Source organism: Epinephelus lanceolatus, chromosome 4 (assembly GCF_041903045.1).
Source record: "Epinephelus lanceolatus isolate andai-2023 chromosome 4, ASM4190304v1, whole genome shotgun sequence".
Classification (NCBI taxonomy): Eukaryota; Metazoa; Chordata; class Actinopteri; order Perciformes; family Serranidae; genus Epinephelus; species Epinephelus lanceolatus.
In genome coordinates, this window is record NC_135737.1 from 23,358,237 (window position 1) to 23,373,613 (window position 15,377).

The window sequence follows — 15,377 nt, forward strand, 5'->3', positions numbered from 1 at the left end:
CTTTAGAAAACAAATAGTTGTTTGCTTTTACATCAGTGCTCTGAATGTTGCCTACAACTTCTTTGAAGTGTATAGTACAATACACTCACACACACACAAATTAAAATATACAGTTCAAACCATAACAGTTTATATAATTGTTGATGAAGTTGTATTCAAAGCTGTTATCGCTAATCTTATGTCAAAATTTTAATGGCATTTTCTATGATGATTTTTTATTTTGGTGCCCCCTTCCCCATCATCTCCTTTTTTGTATTCTTCTCAGGTTTCAGTAAGATAATATAACATTTTGGAAAAAATATACAAATGAGCAGTCCAAAACTGGAGGCCAGAATAGCAAATATCTCCACAGCAACACTGAACTTCCCAGGAGAGCTGACATATGCTGGAATAAAGGTGATCCATACTGCACAGAATATCAGCATGCTAAAAGTGATAAATTTGGCTTCATTGAAATTATCAGGCAGTTTCCGAGCCAGGAAAGCAAGAATAAAACATAACATGGCCAGAAGTCCAATGTACCCAAGAACAGCCCAGAAGCCTACAGCTGAACCCAGAGTGCACTCTAAGATGATTCTGTCTTTAAATTGTTCAAAATTCTTGAATGGAAAAGGAGGTGAAATTGTTAACCAGAGGATACATATGATAACTTGTACAAAAGTGAATGCCAGAACACTGAGCCTCTGCTGTGCAGGCCCAAACCATTTCATCACATTACTGCCTGGAAGTGTTGCCCTGAAGGCCATTAACACCACTATAGTTTTCCCCAGAATACATGAGATACAGAGGACAAAGGTGATGCCAAATGCTGTGTGTCGCAGCATGCAGGACCATTCAGAGGGCCGGCCGATGAAGGTCAGAGAACACAAGAAACACAGAGTCAAGGAGAAGAGCAGCAGGAAGCTCAGCTCAGAGTTGTTGGCCCTAACAATAGGAGTTTTCCTGTATCTGAAGAAAATGAATGCCACAACAGCAGTGATGCATGTTCCCAGCAAGGACGCTGCAGTGAGCAGTGCTCCCATTATCTCTTCATATGATAGAAACTCTTTCTCCTTCTTTACACAGGCATCTCTTCTCTCATTTGACCAGAACTCAGGGTGGCATCTCACACAGGTGATAGAATCTGAAAATTGATTTTAAAACAGGCGTTAGCCTTTTTCGGTACATTTGATGTTTCCTCTCTATATTGTTTATTTTACGTGCATACAAGACGTACAGCACATAATTACTGAATAATAAATAGAAAGCTGTAGGACAGTTTTATTTTGGTTGTCTTTGCTTTGTTTTATTTCATAACAGCTAAGCCTTGTAACTTTTTTAAATTGCAATTTTCAGTCCAATTGCAAACACAATTTCATCCACTCTAATTAATTCCAGTTTCAGAAAGAGAGATGTCAAAATCTCAGCACACACACACACATATATATATATATATATATATATATATATATACACACACACACACTTTTTTTTCTTTTTCTAATGACAAAATAATACTACACCTGTCATGTTGCTTATCTCTCCCTCTGCACATCTTAAACAGTCATAGCAGCAGACAGGCTTTCCTTTCTGGAGAACCTTGCGAGTTCCTGGAAGACACTTCACACTGCAAACTGACACAGGCACCTACATTAACAAAATGATTAAGAGAAAATATGCTGGCAGGTGCTGTCTCTTTAGGTTCTGTTATGCAGTTTGATGTATCTTAAACAAGCATTATGATACAACATCTTGGAACATATTCAATTTTTAACTTTTAAAATACACTTCAGCATATAAACATTACAATAGCTTACCTGTTGTGAGTTGTTTGCCCAAATTAAAGACTTATTTTGCAGATTCAGCTGTTTGTCTGCAGGTAAAGATGCATCATAAAAACCAACTGTGACAAAGTCCACAATGCCATTTTCTATTGGCTGCCAATTTATAATTTCATACTTTGCTGCTGGGTCTCCATTTTCATTAAAGTAAACTTCCTCTCCTTCCTTTGTTTTGAAATGAATCATTTTTATGTGCTGTAAAATCTAAAAAGGCATGAATCAATGTAGATCATTATGTGACACACAGTTTGTAGGCCTTGTGGTGATATACCATGATAGTCTTGTGATTTGTTTATGAACTCACCGCATATGGATCTAGCTGCACCTTCATGTTACATGTTTTGTTACAACTACGAATACTGTGAAGTGCATGGGCCACAGCATACACTCCTTTATAGATGTTGTTTAAGATAGGCATGAGCGACATATCAGTGAAGCTGTTCTGCACTCCAGTCAGATTTTCATGTCCAGTACATTCTCTCTGATTCTCTGCAGATGACTTTGACTGCTTAAACTTACAGCTGAATAATGTCTCCCAAAACTCTGTAAATAATTCATTACCAGATGAATTGAGAGGCTTCACATCCAACATGAACTCTCTCATGCCACTGACATGTGCTTTGGGGATGGACAGGCCTATGGCACCATCCAGAATGTGATGTTTATCTATGGCTGCAGTTTCAGGATCAAAGATCCAGCTTTCACTACCGACCCACTGGTACCTAGTCAAGTTGTAGTGAGACATCTCATGTATTAGCATGTCGATATCCGCAAGGGCGAGGAAAGTGACAATCACCTTGGAAGTGGAAGCTTTGATAATGTCAATTATCTTTTGTATTTTGTCTGGTGGATCTGTTCTGAAGAAAGATACAGAGTATTCCAGGCAGATGCCCAGCTGCTGGGCTGTTTCTGTAAATGTGGCCATGCCATTGTTCCCATAATCATCATTTGTTCTAATAGCTCCAACCCAAGTCCAACCAAAGTGCTTGACCAACTGTGCCAGGGCTCTGCTCTGATAGTCGTCACTGGGTATTGTCCTGAGGAAGGATGGGTACTTGGTTTTATCACTGAGACAAGCACAAGTGGCAAAGGGGCTGATCTAGGAGAAAAAGAAAACAATATCCTGAGATAAATATTTTAAATATAAAACATTTACACAGCACACTACAATGTGGAAACACTCAATATTACTCATCATTGATAAATAGTAAATTTATTGTAAATAAACTTCAGTGAATAGTTTAATAATTTTACTGTTAACAAACAATGAAATATTAAATAATTACTACTTACAACTATTGGCAATACCATAAATATTTATTTGAACACTTTATCACTATATATACCTTCTTGCCTATCTGAAAATGATGATGAACGCATTTGTAAACCTTAAAGAAATTGTTCGTAAAAAATTATAACATCTGACCAGATATTTGTAAAACTTTGTTAATGGTTAATAATTGTTTTTAAACCATCTATAAACATTATATGGTTGTCTAGTATAATGCTGCACTTTTTGTAGATGCCCTACACAATATTTATTAACCAATTTACAAAGTATTAAAATTATCAGTTGCAACTGTATAATGAACATCCAAATGACAGGTTTAAAAAAAAAAAGTTCAAAAACCAATCAATAAGCATTAACAAAGTGTTACAAATAGCTGGTTAAACAATATAATGTAGTTGTAAAACATTTTCTTCAATGTTAAATATTTAAAATCTGAAGAATTACTAAATATGTGCAACAATAAACATATTGCAATGTTAGTTAGCAAACAGTATTCAATTATCAATTACTATTGTTAACATTAAAATGACTGTTAACTGAAGTTAATGTCATTATTTCGTTTTGACCAATCTTACCCACCACTGGGATATGAAAGCTTCCGATTACAGTAGCTATGGCCATGGAAGGAGAGGAAGAGGTCTCTCCAATAATGGCCTGCACTTGGGCTGGTCTGGCACAAGGTGCTTTCGAGGGTGCAGATAACACCTCATTACCATTAGTCAAAGCCAGTGTAACCCTCACAGCTCTGGCCATGGAGCGACAGGAATCATATATCTTATAGCCCAGAGAGATGCCAGGCAGCAGGTCTGTTCTGTTATTAATCTCCACTATGGCAAAGCGCATAGCCTGGGCAAACTGGAAAGCTCTAAAATTCAAACTATATGTTGAGAGATACAAATATTGGAATTGCAAACAATTTATTCTTGGAATACAACAGTAGCACAGGAAATCAAAGCCTCTAATGGTATAAATACATACAAGAGGCAATATTTCTTATTTTAATACTCAATTTGAAAACCTTTTATATATTATTATATTATTTGTACCTGTTTCGTATCTTTACGAACTTCCACATATATATTAAAATCGAAGTAGATTTCTTCAGTATAACTTACCTGGTGCATTGCAGTGGCAGTGGCTTGTGCATGTAGTTGTCCTGTCTGGTTTTCCAGCTGCTGTGGAAAGAGAAGATTCCCCCTAAGAAAATGTCTCCAGCATTAGATAGCTGGGGGTTCTCAGGATCCCCTCTACGTCTACACACCAGATCCTCAGCCTGAGTGACAGACGCCACCAGCAACAGCTGTAAGAGTGCCCAACACTTCTCTGGCCACCTCTGCACGGACACCATATTGTCTAAGAGATTTAAACCACGGGGTGGCTTAATATATACCTTAATGTGAATTAAAAGTTTGCACTGGTATTTATACATTTTGGAGCAGCATTTATAAGAAAAAATAAATAAATAAAATACAAGAGTAGTGATGATTTATCTCTGAGGACCTACAAGGTGGGGCAAGAAGAAGGTACCCAAACAACGAAGAGTTTTCGGCCATAGCCTATTCTAATGAACTTAACTGTATATCTTAACGGATAGGAATATTCAATGGTGCTCTCAATAATGTGTGCCCTTTTTTTATTATAATAATCCTTTAACATTACAGAGGTGCATTTATACTTGAATTGATAATTGTCATTCAAAAATTGAAAAATAATACAGGATGTAGGTGATGAAAAATTGAGAAAATATGAGTCATTAGGCGTGTGTGTGTGTGTGTGTATAGGTGTGTGTGTGTGTGTGTGCGTGTGTGTGTGTGTGTTTGTTTGTGTGAAAGAGAGAGAGTGTATGGATCTTTCTGTCTGCAGCTAATCTCAAATACTGTACCGTGATTCAAAATTGTTGGAAAAACTGTTTCATTGACTCCTCTAAACCATCACTGACTCCTCACTCCTCATTTCTCTTAAGCAGCTGGTTGGTGCTGCAAATTTTCTGGAAAACCTAAACTTGCCTTAGAACAAGTTGTAGGCTGTTGTAGGCCACACTTAAGCCTTTATTGTAGTTAAAAAACTGACATCCATAGGAATGTTTGGTCTTATTTTGAACCAGAGCATCTGCAGAGTCATTTTATATCTGATATGTTACGATCCACTAAAGTTAGGCAGGATACCATATGAATAAGTCAATTTTTTTGTCATTTTCGACGCCATCTTGATGGTAAGTGAACAGGGTAAGGCCAATTCCACTGAGCGCTACTGCACTGTGTTCTGGCCACCAAGGCTGCAATCCAGTTTTGTTACATCCACCACATGGTGCTTCAACCCAAAGTAAGTGAATAGGCTATGGAGTTTTCATTTGTGTCTATTTTAATGTAAAGAGTGGAGCTTCCTCCTGTTTGTCCCATCCCATAATCACTGACCAGAAGTAAACATCAGCTGTTTGTAATCTAGTCTCCCCTTAAAGGGATAGTGCACCCAAAAATGAAAATTCAGCCATTATCTACTCACCCATACACCGATGGAGGCCCTGGTGAATTTTTAGAGTCCTTACATCCCTTGCAGAGATCGGCGGGGGCAGCGGCTAGCACACCTAATGGCTGACGGTGCCCCCGACTAACATCCAAGAGCACAAAATTGAATCCACAAAGTATCTCCAACATGCTCATCTGTAGTGATCCAAGTGTCCTGAAGCCCCGACATAAAAAGTTGTTTCGAAAAACGTCATTAGAACTCTGTTTTTAGCCTCATTCTAGCCTGTAGCTCTGACTGCTTCTCTGTGCTCCGCGCTCACGTGTGCGTGCTCAGGGTGATCGGTGATGCACGGTCTCTGAAGAGCAGCAGTCTCGTCAGTACTGATGTCCAGATTCTCAAGTGCAGGCATCGCCAATTCCCAGTCTGAGCAGCAAAGACTGTTGGCATTGCTATGCATTTGAAACAACTACACCACCAGGTTTCCAGTGCTCGACTCTGGTATTCTGCGGCTGGCTGAGGGTTAGGCTCATGAGCTGCGGCGGCTGCTTCGTCCAGTAGCCCGAGTTCCGTGTCCGTATACTCAGGCTCAAACAAATACGGCTCAACAAAGAAATGCTGTTCCTCCTCAATTTCAAAGTCTTCAGACATGTTGGGCTGTCCTTTGCTAAAAGACCATAGTGCAAATTATCTTTTAGCTGCTGTGGTTACTGTTGTCTCTCCCTGCGGTGCACGTGTCACGTGATGTAAACATGGGTAAGCAAAGCTCATGCTTTCGCTGGTCTCGCGCAAGCGCGCACATGTGAGCGCGGAGCACAGAGTCAGAGCTAAAGGCTACAGTGAGGCTAAAAACAGAGTTCATATGACCTTTTTTCAGGACACTTGGATCACTACGGATGAGCAGTATGGACATACTTTGTGGATTCAATTTTGTGCTCTTGGACGTTAGTCTGGGGCGCCGTCAGCCATTAGGTGTGCTAGCCGCTCCCCCCGCCGATCTCTGCAAGGGATGTGAGGACTCTAAAACTTCATCAGAGCGTTCCTCAGCATGAGGGTGAGTAGATAATGGCTGAATTTTCATTTTTGGGTGCACTATCTCTTTAAAAGGCGCTGTAGTCAGCTAGGTAGGGGGTTTCTTCGCTGTTCCTGATCTTGTTATGGCTGTGTGCACATCAGACTAAGGTACGCTGTTTCCCCGTCTTGTGTTCTGTGTAGAATTACTAATGCATGTTGAGTAAACAGAATTTCACTCACCCCTCATGCAGGTGCTGTTTACAAGCATATCCAAGTTGCCGGGTGGTAGCTTTAGCCCTCTCCAATACAGTAGCACACTCGCAAGCTGGCGTGTGTGGCAGGCTTATATGCCCAGATGAGCACTCTTAACTTGCAGCTTAAAGGTATGCCTTTTATAACATGACAGTGATTCACATGTATCTGATAAATACTGATGTGCGCTTCTCAAAATAGGAGCGAAGCAGCACGATGATGCCGTCCGGGTGGTTTAGCTTTGCTGTATTTGTTTGAGGTAAAGCGATATGACTATTGTTGCAAAGATTTCAAGTTAATATCATGTTTTTGCTTTTACTAGGAGGAGCTCTGTTGCCACTGCTGTTTTTGTCCCGTAGTTATTATTTTTTTTCTTCTTGTTGTATAATTTGTTTATGATTGCCAGTGGTTATTTTCTGCTATTTATTATCATGTGATTTTGTTTATTGTTTGGATTAAGAAACTTCCTTTAGTTTTATGTAGTTTATGTATGGGTTGTGATTGTAAGTAGTGACCTCTCTGTTTGCTAAACCAATGGCCGTGGGCGAAAGTTTATGTTGTTGGTGTTCATGCTGGTAGCAGGCTGGTTGGGTTGCTGGGTCCTACGGGTGGTGGACTGCCGGGTGGGGATTTCACCTTTTCCTCCACCTTGCATGTAATCTAATGTGTTTCTAACCTGTGTGTCAAATTTACTAATCCTGAGTGTGAGTTTCCGTGTGTTTACTGCATGCAATTTTGCTGTGCACTGCTAACCCCGTGTGCCTTTCTCTTGTAGTGTGAGCAGTCGCATGACACGCTGATGGTGGTGGTGAAACACCCTAATCCTCTCTCCTCACTCCCCTCAACCTGTGGGTTTCTCTGGCACCCTTCACCCTCTACTGGTAACGAACCCCTCTACAATTTTGAGATCTATTTTTGTAAGAAAGAAACACATATATATATATATATATATATATATATATATATATATATATATATATATATAGATACATATATTAAGTAAAAGTCTTCCTTTTTAATAGGAAATAAATCCTAAATTAATTGCTTCTGCATTTTGAATAAGTAATTTCTTATTGGGCTTAAAATATACGTCTCTGCTCCTCTTTGTTCACCTCGGAACTTGTGTGCATATACTGAGTATATATTCTCTGGGTGAAATTCCCAGAGTGGCATTGTCAGGTTCATGTAGGCTGGGTCTAGTCAGAGGCCCTGGTCACATTAATTTTGTTCATTGTAGTTACTTCCTACTTTGATGTACTGTAGCCTACAGACAGAGCTAATGCTGTTAAAAGTTCAGTCATGAATGATATATATCTAAGATTTGTGGCTGTGTTTTAAAAATGCATTCATCCATATCTTATCTTATGCATAAGATCTTATCTTATCCTCATAATTACATTGTATCTATATTTTACATACAGTGAACTCAGTCTGCTCTGTGCAACACACCACAGCTTGGTCACAAATAAACTAATTACATATTTTTCTTAGCTTGTCAGACTCTTCTGAAACATGCTACACCGCATCTGCTGGAATCATTAATCGTCTAGAGTGCCAGTGATCAGCCTTGATCTAATGGGGGGGTACTGTGGGACTACGGGGTACCAGGCTCGCTGCTACCAGACATCCAGTCCCTGTATGACCAAAGTGAGACCTGCGTCTGCATACTCAGCGCAAAGTCACACACGTTCTTAGTGGGTGTTGGCCCCTGTCAGGGTTGTCCCTTGTCATAGAACATGTTTGTGATATGCATTGACAGGATCTCAAGGTGCAGCTGGGGGGAGGAAGGGGTTCAGTTTGGGGACCTCAGAATTGTAACTCTGCTTTTTGCAGATGATGTGGTTCCATTGGCTTCATCACTCCATGACCTCCAGCATGCACTGGGGCAGTTTGCAGCTGAGTGTGAAGTGGTCGGGATAAGAGTCAGCACCTCCAAATCTGAGGCCATGGTTCTCTGCCAGAAACCGGTGGATTGCCCCCTCCAGGTTGGCAGAGAGATACTGCCTAAAGTGAGGTAGTTCAAGTATTTTGGGTTCTTGTTGCCGAATTAGGGTAGAATGGAGATGTGGGCGCTGTGCTAGATTGCAGATACAAGCGGCAGAAATACGTTTTCTCCATGGGGTGGCTTGGCTCAGCCTTAGAGATGGGGTAAGGTGCTCGCACATCCAGAGGGAACTCAAATTAGAGCTGCTGCTCCGTCGCATAGAAAGGGGTCAGTTGAGGTGGTTCAGGCATCTCATCAGGATGTCTCCTGGGCATCTCCCGTTGGAGGTGTTCCAGGCAAGTCCCACTGGTAGGGAGCCCCGGGGCAGACCCAGGACATGCTGGAGGGATTTCATATCTCATCTGGCCTGGGAATGCCTTGGGGTCCTCCAGGAGGTGCTGGAAAATGTTGCTGAGGAGAGGGACATCTGGGGTGCTCTGCTTGGACTGCTGCCTCCATGACCCGGCCCCAGATAAGTGGATGACAATGGATGGATGAATAGATGGATGGGAGCAGGGAAACAAGCATTACATAGAACATTATCACCTTATAAAGTTGATATGGCTATTGTACCTGATCAATGTAAGTCCGACATTGATTCTCCTTGTAGTTCTGTTTTGGTGCTTGGGCAGGTGAAGGAGGCTGTCAAGCGGAAAAAGGAAGCCTTTGGGCCTTTGCTAGTCCCGGGGTCTCATGAAGCAACAGACAAGTACTGGGGGGCCAGAGGAGCTGCCCCCACAATGATTGCCAGAGCAAAAATCAGAGTGTGGGAGGAGTTCGGGGAGGCTAGAGAGAAGGGCTTTCGGTCAGCCTCAGGAAAGTTCTGGCAAACCGTTAGAGAACTCAGGAAGGGAAAACCGGGCTTTTCACATTGCTGTTGTTGGCATGAGAAGTGTGGATCTAAACTGAAGAGACTGTCAAATGGTGGAGAGAGCACTTTAAGTAACTCCTGAACCCAACCAACATGTCCTCTGTGGAGAAGGCACACTTTGAAGATTAGGGGAACACTTCACACATATCCCTGGTAGAAATCAGATAATCAAGAAGCTCCTCAGTGGCAAGGGGCCAGGTTTGGTTGACATTAGCCTGAGATACTGAAGGATCTGGACTGATATTGGCTCACACACTTCTGTAGTATTGCATGGAGATCAGAACAGTGCAGACCAGGAAGGTTGTTCCCAATTTTATAGAAAGAGACCAGTAATTGTGCTCCAATTATCAGGTTTAATCACACCACTCAGCATTCATGACAAACATTATTGCAGGGTGCTGGAAACAAGGCTCTGACTGACTGATATCCATGGGGAGCAATGTGCATTCTGGTTTGGCCATGTAACATGTGTTTTATGGACTTGGAAAAGGCTTAGGACTGTGTCCCCAGGGCAGTCCTGTGGGGGTACTGCAGGAATATAGGGTACTAGGATCCTTTCTACAAGCCATTAGGGTTTTTTATATATCCAAAGTACTCTACAAATCAAACACTTTTTTGTGGGGTTGTTGGTGGTTTGTTTCCTCTCATCAACTGTGTTTGTGATATTAATGGACAGGATTTAAGGACACAGCTGAGGACAAGGGAGTGTCCCAGGACCTCCTGAATGCGAGTCTCCTTTCGTCAGACAGTGTGGTTCTATTGGCTTCATCAGGCTGTGACCTCCAGCACTCACTGGGGAGAGTTGCAGCCAGCTGTGAGGCAATTGAATACATATGTATATATTAAATTGAAATGACATCATGGCAGACTTTGTAATATTGGCAAATAGTGTATTGTTGTGCAAAGAATTGATGTCATGTCGTTACATGATGACAGTGATGCACACCCCTTGCTGTAACATTTATTTCTGCTGTAAAGTTGCAAATTTTAACATGGATATCTTTTGGGGATGACTTGTTTGTGGAGCCAGCCTTAAGTGGCCATTCAAGGAAATGCATTACATCACCGATCGGCACTGAAAAGGGGAGGGTTGTGTTAGAATGTGCACAAAGAAGCTCTCTCTTACTTTCATTTTGCTTGGAGGCTCTATACACAAAGTTAAGGTGATGACTCTCAGAGGAAAAATACTAGCGAAAAATAAATCACTCCTACCTACATTTATTAGGATTTTAGGTTCAGTTCCAGATTTACATATTTAATTAAGAAAGTACTTTGTAATTTCCATCATAATTAGAGTAGCTCTATGCAAACTTCAGAACGTATGACATCAGGACAGCTTGCAGCTAGCAGTGCTAACTCCATAAACAGCACTAGACAACACCAACATTGCTGACAGAGCTAACAGTCTTAACCCAAGACCCAGACACAGAGGGTGGACACTATGCTTCCACGATGACGCCATCCCGATAGTAGCACCAACTGTCATATGTGCCCAATGCAATGCAGCAATGATGAACAAGCCACTGGGATACACAAATACACTAACATGCACACACTGACTGGCTTTCCATAACAAACCACAGAGAAGCTCTAATTAAAACACACACAGAGGTAGTGTGACTGTGTTCTCTGCTCAGGATGCCAATACTTCACTATATTTTGCCATAGCAAATGGTGGCATGCTATATTATAGCATGGATGTTGCATACAGAATCTTTTATAATTTCTGACCTTTTGATTTGTATTGGTTGCATACATATATGCCTCAATCCCTCCATTCTCCCTCCCTGACTGTGACCAAAGAAGCCTCAGAATGAATAGGCTGAAAACAAGATGACTGCAATATTTCCAGGGATTTCTCATTTCCCTATACACAATGAAATTGGAGCAATTTCAAATTCACTCAAATTAAATACATTTTTTCACACTGGGGCTTTAACCTTGATATGCTTTTCAAAGATTGTGCATACATTTATGTAGCGTACTTCAGAATTATGTGTCAGTATACGTTTGGCATATTTGATGCAATGAATTTTTAAATAATACTATTGTTTTTTTGGGTTTGTTTCAAAATGGCATGCTTTTGAAATCAGAATACAATACAAGGCTATCATTTCTAAAATTGACATGTCACCTTTTAAGCCTTAGTTTTGTGTAGCATTAAAGCTCACTAAACCTGTATTCTTGCCTATATCTCCCACAGCTCTCCTTTTAGCTCTTTTTTGGTCTCAAACATCTTTTCAGTTGCTAAATGCTCTACTTTTTTAACCAGGTAGTTGCTAACTGTTGCTGGGCAGTTGAAGGGGGGCATCAAGCTAAAAAGAGAGGTCTTCTGGTCTTGGTTGTCTAGGGGTCTCCTGTAGCAACGGACATGTCAGGTACTGGGGTGCAAAAGCGATGGAAGTTGCCAAAGCACAAGCCTGGGTGTAGAAAGAGTTTGAAGAAGCTTTGTAGATGGACTTTTAGTGGGCCTCAATGAATATCTGGCAAACTACTTGGACTACTCAGGAAGAGCTCAAGAAGTTTGGCATAGCTATTTTTGGCAGAGGAGAAGGATTGCAAACCTGGACTGTGGATGTTGTTGAATGGTGGAAAGAGCATTTTGAGGACCTGCTGAACTCAACCAGCATGTTGTTTGTGAAGGAGGCAGAGTTCAAGACTCAGAAATAACCTCAAACATATCTTTGAAAGTTGCCCCCAGGTAGTCAAGAAGTTCCATGATGGCAAAGCGCAAAGTGTGGATGAGATTTGCCCTGAGATGTTGAAGGATATGGACATTGTTGGGCTATCTTGACTGGCATGCCTCTTTAGTGTTGCATGGAGGTCTGGGACAGTACACAAAGTCAAACAAATTTCCCTAGGTTATAGCCTCTGCCAGAGTTGTTCCTCTTTGCCAGATCTGTTTGTGATTTTCATGGACAGGATTTCAAGGCACAGCCAATGGAAGCAGAGTCTGGAGTTGTGTTTCTGTTGTTTTAGATGATGTTTTTTCCTTTGGATTCACAAGACTGCTGAGCTAAGTGCTAAGCGATTGGAATTAGTCAGCACCTCTAGGTCTGAGGCCATGTTTTGCTGCTGAAAGATGGTGGATTTTTTTCCCGTGTTAGAATTTATGGCCCCAAATGAAAGAGCACTTGGGGACTTGTTCACCAGTGAGGGTAAAATGGAGCGTGGGACAGAAAGGCGGATAGGTGCAGTATGATGGGGGCATTGCAATATTGTGGTCAAAAGAATCAGAATCAGAATCAGAATCACAAATACTTTATTGATCCCCGAGGGGAAAGTATTTATGTTACAGGTGCTCCTTGCAAGAGAGGAAAGATATGTCAAAATATAATTAATTTAAACAATAGTATTAACAAATATATAGTTAAATAAACAGGAATTATTAACAAACATAAATGTAAATAAATATATATATATACAGTACAGGCCAAAAGTTTGGACACACCTTCTCATTCAATGCGTTTTCTTTATTTTCATGACTATTTACATTGTAGATTCTCACTGAAGGCATCAAAACTATGAATGAACACATGTGGAGTTATGTACTTAACAAAAAAAGGTGAAATAACTGAAAACATGTTTTATATTCTAGTTTCTTCAAAATAGCCACCCTTTGCTCTGATTACTGCTTTGCACACTCTTGGCATTCTCTCCATGAGCTTCAAGAGGTAGTCACCTGAAATGGTTTTCCAACAGTCTTGAAGGAGCTCCAACTAAACGCAAACCGGATGGGATGGCATGTCGCTGCAGGATGCTGTGGTAGCCATGCTGGTTCAGTGTGCCTTCAATTTTGAATAAATCCCCAACAGTGTCACCAGCAAAACACCCCCACACCATCACACCTCCTCCTCCATGCTTCACAGTGGGAACCAGGCATGTGGAATCCATCTGTTCACCTTTTCTGCGTTTCACAAAGACACGGCGGTTGGAACCAAAGATCTCAAATTTGGACTCATCAGACCAAAGCACAGATTTCCACTGGTCTAATGTCCATTCCTTGTGTTTCTTGGCCCAAACAAATCTCTTCTGCTTGTTGCCTCTCCTTAGCAGTGGTTTCCTAGCAGCTATTTGACCATGAAGGCCTGATTGGCGCAGTCTCCTCTTAACAGTTGTTCTAGAGATGGGTCTGCTGCTAGAACTCTGTGTGGCATTCATCTGGTCTCTGATCTGAGCTGCTGTTAACTTGCGATTTCTGAGGCTGGTGACTCGGATGAACTTATCCTCAGAAGCAGAGGTGACTCTTGGTCTTCCTTTCCTGGGTCGGTCCTCATGTGTGCCAGTTTCGTTGTAGCGCTTGATGGTTTTTGCGACTCCACTTGGGGACACATTTAAAGTTTTTGCAATTTTCCGGACTGACTGACCTTCATTTCTTAAAGTAATGATGGCCACTCGTTTTTCTTTAGTTAGCTGATTGGTTCTTGCCATAATATGAATTTTAACAGTTGTCCAATAGGGCTGTCGGCTGTGTATTAACCTGACTTCTGCACAACACAACTGATGGTCCCAACCCCATTGATAAAGCAAGAAATTCCACTAATTAACCCTGATAAGGCACACCTGTGAAGTGGAAACCATTTCAGGTGACTACCTCTTGAAGCTCATCGAGAGAATGCCAAGATTGTGCAAAGCAGTAATCAGAGCAAAGGGTGGCTATTTTGAAGAAACTAGAATATAAAACATGTTTTTAGTTATTTCACCTTTTTTTGTTAAGTACATAACTCCACATGTGTTCATTCATAGTTTTGATGCCTTCAGTGAGAATCTACAATGTAAATAGTCATGAAAATAAAGAAAACGCATTGAATGAGAAGGTGTGTCCAAACTTTTGGCCTGTACTGTACATATATATAAACTACTAAACTGAACAAGATTATTTACACAAACAGAATATATACAGTCAGGGTGAATGGGGTTATTGCACAAGTTAAATTAAATTATTGCAGTGTGTGAAAAAGTCTCAGGGCCACTCAGAGGGAGGAGTTGTACAGTTTGATGGCCACAGGCAGGAATGATTTCCTGTGGTGCTCAGTGGTACATCTTGGTGGTATGAATCTCCCACTGAAAGTACTCTTGTGCCTGACCAGCACATGGTGGAGTGGGTGTGAGACATTGTCCAAGATAGTTCGTAGCTTAGACAGCATCCTCCTCTCTGACACCACCATCAGAGTCACACTCCGTTCCCACAAAGTCACTGGCCTTGCGGATCAGTTTGTTGAGTCTGTTGGCGTCCGCCACCCTCAGCCTGCTGCCCCAGCACACAACAGCATAGAGGATAGCACTGGCCACCACAGACTCATAGAAAATCCTGAGCATAGTCTGGCAGATGTTGAAGGACCTCAGTCGCCTCAGAAAATAGAGACGGCTCTGGCCCTTCCTGTAGAGAGCGTTAGTGTTCTTAACCCAGTCCAGTTTATTGTCAGTGTGTACCCCCAGGTACTTATAGTCCTCTACAATGTCCACACTGACCCCTTGGATGGAAACAGGGGTCACCAGTGTCTTGGTCCTCCTCAGATCCACAGCCAGTTCCTTTGTCTTTGCCATGTTGAGCTGCAGATGGTTCTGCTCACACCATGTGACAAAGTTATCCACAACTGCCCTGTACTCATCCTCATCACCCTTGCTGATACATCCAACTATAGCAGAGTCATCAGAAAACTTCTGAAGATGGCAGGTCTC

The 15,377-nt window shown here is 41.5% G+C and overlaps 1 protein-coding gene across 1 annotated transcript; it reads right to left on the reverse strand.

Moving 5' to 3' along the window:
• Positions 1 to 215: 215 nt before the first annotated feature.
• On the reverse strand, positions 216 to 4,417 carry LOC144462739 (extracellular calcium-sensing receptor-like). The gene is made up of 6 exons (XM_078167051.1): positions 4,227 to 4,417; positions 3,691 to 3,988; positions 2,125 to 2,919; positions 1,797 to 2,024; positions 1,503 to 1,626; positions 216 to 1,123 (listed from the first exon to the last, which is right to left on the reverse strand). Exons 1-6 carry the CDS (start codon positions 4,256 to 4,258, stop codon positions 216 to 218), a joined length of 2,385 nt encoding a protein of 794 aa, XP_078023177.1. The 5' UTR covers positions 4,259 to 4,417.
• Positions 4,418 to 15,377: the final 10,960 nt, after the last annotated feature.